This window comes from Ictidomys tridecemlineatus, chromosome 3 (assembly GCF_052094955.1).
Source record: "Ictidomys tridecemlineatus isolate mIctTri1 chromosome 3, mIctTri1.hap1, whole genome shotgun sequence".
Lineage (NCBI taxonomy): Eukaryota > Metazoa > Chordata > Mammalia > Rodentia > Sciuridae > Ictidomys > Ictidomys tridecemlineatus.
The window spans coordinates 21,427,433-21,437,782 of record NC_135479.1 but is presented as its reverse complement, the minus strand read 5'-3'; the positions used below and the strand labels follow the sequence as shown (position 1 = coordinate 21,437,782).

General features: G+C 40.3%; 1 protein-coding gene across 1 annotated transcript; it reads right to left on the bottom strand.

The window, feature by feature from the left end:
* Nucleotides 1–950: 950 nt before the first annotated feature.
* Nucleotides 951–5,496, bottom strand: Krt27 (keratin 27). Its single transcript, XM_005321829.3, has 8 exons — nt 5,035–5,496; nt 4,437–4,519; nt 3,885–4,041; nt 3,475–3,636; nt 3,271–3,396; nt 1,599–1,816; nt 1,387–1,436; nt 951–1,283 (listed from the first exon to the last, which is right to left on the bottom strand). The coding sequence occupies exons 1-8, from the start codon at nt 5,476–5,478 to the stop codon at nt 1,144–1,146; spliced, it is 1,380 nt and encodes a 459-aa protein (XP_005321886.2). The 5' UTR covers nt 5,479–5,496; the 3' UTR covers nt 951–1,143.
* Nucleotides 5,497–10,350: the final 4,854 nt, after the last annotated feature.

Here is a 10,350-nt window from a genome sequence, read left to right as displayed (position 1 = left end):
ATTTAGCACTGAATAAAATTTTATGGTCTGGATATACCACAGTTTCTCTACTCATCTACTGAATGACATCTTGGTTGCATCCAAGTTTTGGAAATTAATAAATAAATCTACTATAAGGATCCATTTTCTGGTTCTCAGGACCTGAGAAGCAGGTTGTTTCTGCTGCATGTCAACGTGTGGGAGACAAATCCTCTCACTCAAATAAACCTATGAAGATTTTTCTGCTGAGTTTATACCTCCTGTGCCTTTGTGAGACCTTAGACTACAGGCTAGAGAATAGTTTCATTGATGATAAGTGCCAAATATCATTTCATTTACAATTAAATTTAATTTGAGAGACACATTGCTCTGCATCTTGGATGGGGAAAACTGGATAGAGTATTTTCACTGTCTTAAAAAAATCCCCTTACTCAACCTTATTTATCCCCTACCCCCACCACACCTAACCCCACCTCCACCTAAACCCTGGTAACCAAGGATCTGTTTACTGTTTCCGTTGTGAATGCCCAACCTCATGGTGGAGCGGTGGAGATTGTAACTTACGACATCTACTGGAATCCACTTACACAGCCTCCCACCTCTCACTCTTTCCCCTTCTGCCTCCAAAACTAACCATGGAGAGCTGTTCCTTTATGTTTAGGATGTTTGTGATTCTTTAATTCCTTATTTCCATTTCCATGAGCATGTTGGACCAGGGTCTGGAGTTATTAAAATAGTTACTATTTTATGCTCGCTACCTGACACTTAGTGAGTGCTCAGTAATAGTTATTGAAGAATGGAAGGATGAAAAAGTGTTACGGAAATGGGAACAAGACTCCCACCAGTCTATATGTTAAACTTACTTGTAACTTGTGAAGACCAGTGCCTTAAACAGAAGAAATTAAAGACCAACATCGGTTCCCATGGGAGGGTATATTTAAAATGCAAAGATTGACCAGAACCAGGGCGGATGACTTGCAACAGGAAGAACTTTTATTGAAACATCACCAAAGAGAAAGCTGAAGACGAGTTACTACTCTACAGAGAGTCTGTCTTAATTCACTGGAAGAAAAGCAGAAAAATGAGAAGGCCCTCATTTAGGAAACGAGTTTCGACTTGGTCTTCTAATTTCAGGGCCATTCTTTTTTTGGGGGGTGCTGGAGTTTACGAGGGCACCCTCTGTTCACTCTTGTTGTTGGGTTTAGTGGGTTTCTCTTCTATGGCGTGAACTCTGGATGAGAGAATTTTGCCACGAAGATCTAGTTCTTCGACGACTGTTTTCACGATGGCGGTTTTAGGTGAATCTGAAAATGACATATATGAATTTATGAAACTCATAAATGGGAAATCACTCATCATTTAAAACATCCAAAAAAAATCTGAAGCCTTCACGCAGCTTTTGTTTACCTTTTATCTGATTTCCTGGTCCTCCGTGGCCTTTGGATTTGACACAAGATCTGTAAAAAATCGATTTTTGCATTCATTATTTTGCTCTAGGGTTTGCAAAGAAAACCGAAAGGCAAATATTTAAGGGAGGAGTTCACTGAATGCAGAAATAACACAAGAAAGGTGTTTATACTTGATTTTAAATAATATTTAACAATATTAAATTGTCTTACTCATCATCTCCATCTATCAGGCGGCAGTAGGTCTCAATCTCCTTCTCCAGGTGGGCCTTGACGTCCATGAGCTGCTCATACTCCAGTTTCTGGCCCTCGGTCTCAGTCCTGACCTGGTGCAGCTGCTCCTCCAGGGCCCCGATCTGAGCTTGGATTTGTGCCAGCTGCGTGCAGTAGTTGCCCTCTGTCTCTGTCAAGGAGCACTCCAGGGAGTGTTTCTGTGGTTCGATGAGACAGTTTTATAGAAAATGTCACCATACTGTTCAGAATGAGCCAAGTCACTTAAGAGATACAGACAGAAATCCCTGCATAATGCAAATAATCCAAAAAAAAAAAAATCCGTCTGTTCACTATTGTGAACAGATGCTATGGTATTTTTTTATATTTGTGAATGACATCACTGGTGGTGAATGTTACTCATAGGCCCAGCAGTATTAGAAAAAATGAAATTGTTTCTACCTAGTGCAGAGTCTAAAGAACCCTGATCGGGGCTGTGGCTGTGGCTGTGGCTGTGGCTTAGCGGTAGTGCACTTGCCTGGCATGGCACCTCATATAAATAGATAAAAATAAAGGTCTATCAACTAAAAAAATAAGAACCCTGACCACACACCAATATGTTCCTTGCTTGTGGGGTCTGGCACTTTGCCATTTTCCCGAGAAGGTAAAAGTCCCCCTGCATTTTGACACCTCATTTCTAATCATGTGGCTGCCTCCTTTCATGTGGATTGCAGCTCTTCTAGAAAAAAACAATCCTACCGTCAATTGCATAAAGTTGTATAAGTAGAATGAACTAAAGAAAAGAATCATCCTTTTAAGTTTTGAGTCGTTTGAATTGTAAGTGTATGAATCCCAATGAGTTTACATAGATGCACTGAGGGAATACCTGCTGTAATTTTACACTGAAATGAAGACAGAAAAGTCTTACCCTTTTATATGCAAGAATTTTTGTATGATCCCTGATTTTGTATGTATTCATGGTTTCTTCTTTGAATAAACTCTGGAAGTTTCCTAGCCATAGTGGGAAAAGGATAGACTTGGGAGTTCGAAACTTTGAAGAGAAATTCTGATCCCTTTGTATCTGACTGTGGAACTCTGCGAATCACTTTTTTGAATCTCAGATTCTTCTTTTGTAAATAATGAAATGAATTATAAAGTCTGCCCCACCCAAGCCTCAGGATAATTGAGGGCTAACATGTGGGCAAAACTACTGGGCAAACCCTTAATGAAAAAGGTTATTATTATCATTATGCATGTTTAGCTTTAGAGTCAATCTTCCTGCCTGTACTTTGCTTCTTGTTTATGCCACTTAAAAAGAAACTTAAAAAGGAACTTAAGTGTTCTTAATTAGGTGGCCAAAAGGAATGCTAGGTAACGAAATCAGGAAAGGTGCTAACAGCTTTCCATACACAATGGTTTTGATCTTTTGACTTGGGAGAGCAGATTTCTGAACACCTCTAAATAACTGTATGTATTAATTTACAACGCTTCATGATTATTAGCATCTAAGTATAACTTCCAGGCAAAGAGACGTATCCTATGTAAAATGCAAACGTGCCTTATGTCTACACAGTCATTTGCGGATAAAAATTCAAGTAAGTAACGCGGGAAGAACGTTCTCCTTAGATTCTTCCCTCAATTTCTAAAGGAAATCCGTTTGTACTTGGGGACTCACCATCGCTAAGAGGGACTGCAGTTCAATCTCCAGGGTTTGAAGAGTACGTTTCAATTCCGTGAGTTCATTCCTAGCGGAGGTGGTGGCGCCAGCGTCGTCGGAAATCTGCTGCTGCAGCGAAGCGCTCTGCAACGTCAGGGGCTGGTGTCAGGGGACGTCCGCGTCCGCACCCAGCGCGGGTGAGCGCGTCCCGCGTGGCTTTACCTTCTCCTGGAACCAGGCCTCCGCATCCTGGCGGTTCTGCTCAGCCAGGGCCTCGTACTCGGCTCGCATGTTGCCCAGCAGCACCGTGAGGTCCACCCCGGGGGCGGCGTTCATCTCCACGTTCACGTTGCCTCCCGCGGCGCACTGCAGAGCCTGCATTTCCTGCGGGAGAGTTGTTTAATCAGATCAGGATTTGACTATTTTTTAATGAGCTGGACAGGCAGGATCTGTAGGGATAGAAGCATTTTGTAAGTTTTCTTTTGAGAGGGACAAATAGACACATTTCAAGAAATAATCTAAACCCTAGGGAGAAATTGCCACGCTTCTTGGTATTAAGATATTTATCATCTGAAATTAATTTTTAATTTGGGAGGGAGGCAGACTGAAAGTCAGGGAGGTACAGTGCCTACCTCCTCGTGATTCTTCTTGAGGTAGGCCAGCTCCTCGGTGAGAGTTTCCAGCTGGACCTCAAGGTCAGTTCTGCACAAGGTCAGCTCATCCAGCACTCGACGCAAGCCATTGATGTCTGCCTCCACGCTCTGGTGAAGGGCCAGTTCGTTCTCGAACCTTACAGACATATTTGAAAAGTTCATTCTTAGTCATTAGACATTAGTCACGTCACTTTTTTAGATTTTCATGAAACCCAAACTAAGATTTGTGATAAAACTGTTAAAATAACATGTAAATTTTCATTTGGATCATCCACACTACAATATATATTTATTTATTTGAAGCAAGAGAGTGGAAATAGTCAAAAATCCTCTTTCCCTGTGACTTTGACATTCATTTGTGTTAGCCCCCCAATTTCCCAAGTGAGATGTGCTATTCCGCTAGCCACTCCAGTATGTATAAGCTTCAAAACAAATAATAAACAAAAGAAGAAAGCAGACCTCGAAAAACCCAAAAAAGAGGGGGTGTTTCTTAAGAGAACTTTTTGTGTGTTTCTCTTTAGCTCTACTTACTTCAGTCTGAAGTCATCAGCAGTTAGTCTCGCGTTATCATTTTGCAGGATAACATTGGCATTACTTGTAGTTGCAGCAATTATCTGTTAAATGGAGAGTTAGTTAAGAGTGAGGAAATATTTTTTTAAAAAATCAAATTTCTTTGAATAAGGTTCCCTATGAAATTATGGTAGTATTTATGGCAATATTAATGGCACCTGTATCTAATAATAAGGTAATTGTTTTGCATGTGGGAAATTGAAGTATGTTCTCTTTTATTCCCCATTCTATCCTAAAAAAAAAAAAAAAAAAAAAAAAAAAAAAAAAAACTCTTTCAAAGGGAAAGATTATAAATACAAAGTTGGAGACACTCACTGGCCAGATTTTGATATTTTAATATTACTAAAAACATACATGCATACCTAAAACCAGATGATGGTTGGGCCATGATCAAAGGTCAGAATTTTAATAGAAATTATTTTAATCTTGATAAGGAACTACCAAAATTTAGAAGCTGAGCTCATGTCAAAGTCCTGTCCTGACAGCTTACACACCTGTGTGTTATTGTGTGGCTAATTACTCTCATGAATTTTAACACCCATAACATGATGTTTCTTACCTGGTTCCTAAGGTCATCGATTATTGGAAAGTATCTGCTGTAATCATGATCAAGACCTCGGCAAGAACCAGGTCCAAATTTCTCATACCACCCCTTGATCTTCTGTTCCAGGTCAGCGTTGGCCTCCTCTAGTGCTCGAACATTCTCCAGGTAGGAAGCCAAGCGGTCATTGAGATTCTGCATGGTCACCTTCTCATTGCCAGAGAGGAGGCCGTTTTCGTTCCTGGTGAAGGTAGCGCAAGAAGCACTTCCCCCGCCCAGCACTCCACCATAGCCTCCTGCCGCTGAGCTGCCCCCAAAGGCACAAGAGAAGCCACTTCCAATGCCTGGCACACCGAATGCATTTCCGGCCCCAAAGCTGGCTTCCCCACCAGAGAGCCTCACGGAGCCTGCACCCCCACAGGAGCCCAGCCGTCTGGATGAGGAAGAAAAGCGCACAGACATGATGCCCACGCTGGAGGGTTGCTCTAATGGCGAGACTGTCCTACTCAGTTCATTTTGCTTTATATACACACCATCAGGGTGTTTCTTGATGAACTTTGCTACTCATAGCAAAATGGTGTTTGCCAGCTCATTGTGAATTATCCATAATTGGGTGATGTTTTTTAATGAACGTCTTTACCCGACTGTGTCCATTTCCGTAGGTGGATAGTTAGTACCTTGAGGTTATTTGTTATCTCTGGAATGGGGCAGGGTGGAGTATTATCAAGGTTATTAAAGGGATACTTTTCCAATTTAGTCTGAGTAAACCCTTCCTGTCTTCCATGTTTTAGGAATATAAAATTCCTGAATGAATAAAACAGTGTGATAGACCAATTTCTCTTTCCCTTCCCAAACCAACAACATTGCATTTTCTCCAGAAGGCAAAGCATCGTAGTCATTCATGGCTTTCTATCATATATGTTGAAAATAATGTCAAGACCATGGACCCATGAGAGGGAGAAGGCCAGGTCCTCAGAGAAAACTGAGGAACTAAATGGGATCTTCTTTGGAGACAGAAAGTCTTTCCTTGATCCTTATCCCTCTGAATTACCATTTCGTCTCCACTGGCTTTCTGTCTAAGCTCCGTTGCTAATCAGGTTGAGTAAGGGGATTGGGTAACCTGTCTTCGACTCAGCTTCCCCAGCTGTAAAAGAAGGGACTGTATGTTAGCTTCTATACTCCATTCTCATCTCTAGATTTTTCATATTGCTACATTTTTTTCTTTCACTTTTTCTAGAATACTTTTCTGCAGATTCTTTCTTCCTCTTTACTTCCTACTGTTTCCTGATTTTGCTCCCCACTACTTTAGAGAGTTAGTGGGATTAAGATCACTGATCACTGCACATAGCTGGTCCACTCACTGTTCCTTATAGTGATTCTCCTGCAGCCTTTTGGTTGATTGAGCTTCAGACAGTTGCTTTCTGAGATTCTTCTACATCTCTGGCCGCTTCCATTCATAACTTCTGCGTCCTACATTTTGTCATTCCTTCCGGTTTGTTGGTTGGCGTGTAGAACTCTTCTTGAGGCAGCTCTTACCCCGGTGGCTGGCCATTCTTTATATTGCCACTCCCCTTACCCATCTCTTTGCCTCTCTGCATCTTCTTCTTTCCACCTGTTTTTTTTCTTCTTAAAATTAAAAATTATTTGAGATCTTGCATTTTCCAAGAATGATTAACATCACTTCAGTTCTATAGACTGAAAATGAAGTTGCTAAAAATATAAAATTTCAAGACCTAATCAATAAGCTTGCAAAGAAAGCCAGAAAAAAATCCAATAAAAAAGAAATTACCTTATTAAGTATGACAACTTGTTGTATTACCTAAACTTATGACACCAAAGTATTATTTTTTTTTTGCAGTTTGTAAGTTTATGATGTTAGATATGTGTCACTATTATCTTTATCTCAGTTTTTTTTTAACCTTTATTTTATGTGGTGCTGCGGATTGAACTCAGGGCCTCACACATGCTAGGCGAGCGCTCTACTGCTAAGCCACAACCCCAACCCATTATCTCAGGTTTTAAGTAATAAAATATTTTTAAAAGAAAACATCCTGGCCTTTTAGGATTCCCAAAGTTACATTTCAAATAAAATACACATATGAAGAAATAAACCACATACAATTAATAAGAGCCAACACTACTGCCTGAAGACACAAAAGACCAACAAGAACGAAATTACAAGATGGTATATACAAAAAAGTGTGCTTCTAATATATATGAAATGAAAGAGGACTGGAGTCACTACCAATTAACAAGTGATTCTCAAAGAAGTTCAGCTCTATTTAAAAAAATAAAAATTTAATATCTAAAAAAATAAAAATTTAATATCTAAAATGGCTGATAGATTAAAAGAACAGCAGAAAAGACAGAAGGATATTATTGTAAGTGTGTGTATGGGGACGGGGGAGAAGAGAGGTTAAGAGAAAGAGATTTTGAAAATTTATTTATTTATTTATTTTGCCATAAGGTGCCACTATAAGGGATGGAATACCCAGGACCTTGCACATGCTGGGCAAGTGCTATGCCACAGAATTACCCCCCCCCCCAGGGAGAAAAATGTTAAAGGTGCCAGAGAGAAATTAGAAATCATCAACAAAGGAAGTGTGATTAGATTTCAGAAGCTCCCCACAAGCAACATTGGAAATTAGAAACACTGAAATAATCTCTATAAAATACTGAGAAAATATATTTATTAAAATTGAATACCAACCCAAAGTATCTTTCACGAATTCTGGGAAATGGTAGCAGTGGTGGCAGAGTTTTTGAAGCCCCACATGAAAATCCTGTAGAAGGATCATCTCCTCAAACCAAAGACCAGGTACAATATTTACAACAAATCTAGATGGCGGATGTGTTATCAGGAACCTCTACGTGTAAGCTGGTAGAACTACCATCAACCACAAGACCCGCATATTATAAGCATTTCTAGGGACCCAGAAGGATTCCAGAGGCATCTGAAGAATCTGATTATGGGAGAATTCCAAAAAGCCAACTAAAAATTGTAGCAGGTGAATTTGAGAAGAGCAGGGGGTGCAGGGAGAGTTCTGCTCACCCCTGATGAGTGAGAAGATTCTTCCAGGAGGTCAGAAGAAAGTGAAGCGGTCTAGGCTCGGTGAGTTCTCAAAAGGGATCAGTCACAGCTTCTCACCAGAGGAACAGTCCATGATAAGGAGAAAATGCTGGGAGAGGGATCCCACTGATCAAGATAGGATCCTAGAGAGGGAGGAGACAGAGGATCCAGGGACAAGTCGGAGGAGGGGAGATGGGAAGTTTCAGACATCAAGCCAACGTGGTTTTGAATTCTAGGTTTAAATAAGAAACAGGAGCTTCGGGGATTAGAAGGTTAGAAGACCTATTTGGAATTGTGACTCACTTTAGAAGTTAAGGAACATGAATTGCCTATAAAAATGAACAAAGGAGGGCTGAGACGGTAGCTCAGTGGGAGAGCACGTGCCTTGCACCTGTGAGGCACTGGGTTCATTCTTCAGCACCACATAAAAATAAATAAAAGTATTGTGTCCATCTACAACTAAAAATATTTTAAAAAATGACAGGAGAAGGAGGGGGAGGGGGAAGAAAAAGGGCAGCAACGTAAATCTTAGAGGTGAGGTGACAGAATTTAGAAAAGAATTAGAAATAAAAGGAAAAAAAATCATTAAACTAAGTAAGATATAATCATAGGAAATGGGAAGTTTAGGGGAAGTGAGTCCCCAGAAGAAAAAAATCATATTCTGGAAATACACAATTTTAAATAAACTATCAGTAAATACTGTTTGATAGTGTATTAGATACCATGTATTATCCCAAGGGAGTTATTTACAGGAAGTGGTAATTTACTTCCTTGCAAAGAGCTCCCACAAATTTTGGGTGTTTGTTAAAATAAGGAATGGCAGATTGTGATTGCCACTTTAACAACTAACTACCTGGGCACAGTGGTTCAATTGCCTCTCTTTCACACGGAGACCGATTTCTTGGAATTCCTGCCAGTTCAGAAACCCACTGTAGCAAAAAGCAGCATGCACCTTCAAGCACCAGAGAAAAATACAAAGTCATTAGGGAACACCCAGGGAACTCAGGGAGCCCTGGAATTCTGCAAAGCAAAATCATAGAACTGAAGGCCATGGTCAGTTCTCACACTCCTAGGAAGGAAGACTACAGCTTGAGGACCAGATGTTTCCTTCCATCATGTGAACCCAACAGAATTTAAAAGAAATTCACCTGAATTTAATTCTACATTCATTTCTTTGCTGAATAGATACACAGGGATTTCTGGTTTATTTCTTTGGCAAGAAATGTTGCATGGGAACTGTTTTCTTTTTTTTTTTTTATTGGTTGTTCAAAACATTACATAACTCATGACATATCATCTTTCATACATTTGATTCAAGTGGGTTATGAACTCCCATTTTTACCCCAAATACAAGTTGCAGAATCACATCGGTTACACATCCACATTTTTCCATAATGCCATATTAGTGACTGTTGTATTCTGCTACCTTTCCTATCCCCTACTATCCCCCCTCCCCTTCCCTCCCATCTTCCCTCTCTACCCCATCTGCTGTTGTTCAATTCTCTCCCTTGTTTTTTTCCCCTTTCCCCTCACCATCTCTTATATGTAATTATGTGTAACAATGAGAGTCTCCTTCCATTTCCATACAGTTTCCCTTCTTTCTCCCTTTCCCTCCCACCACTCGTCTCTGTATAATTTTAGTCTTTTCCTCATGCTCTTCCTCCCTGCTCTGTTCTTAGTTGCTCTCCTTATGTCAAAGAAGACATTTGGCATTTGTTTTTTAAGGATTGGCTAGCTTCACTTAGCATAATCTGCTCTAATGCCATCTGTTTCCCTGCAAATTCCATGATTTTGTTGTTTTTTAGTGCTGCGTAATACTCCATTGTGTATAAATGCCACATTTTTTTTATCCATTCATCTATTGAAGGGCATCTAGGTTGATTCCAGAGTCTAGCTATTGTGAATTGTGCTGCTATGATCATTGATGTGGCAGTATCCCTATAATATGCTCTTTTAAGGTCCTCAGGGAATAGTCTGAGAAGGGCGATAGCTGGGTCAAATGGTGGTTCCATTCCCAGCTTTCCCATGAATCTCCATACTGCTTTCCATATTGGCCACACCAATTTGCAGTCCCACCAGCAATGGACAAGAGTACCCTCTTCCCCACATCCTTGCCAGCACTTGTTGTTGTTTGACTTAGTTTTCCTTATAAGTCTTTTCACATCGACAGCAACCTGACTACAAATTGCTCTACGGGGCCCTGCTGTGGAAAACAGATCACCATGAAGACAGTATCTTAAAAAATCAACGAGTTATGAGCATAC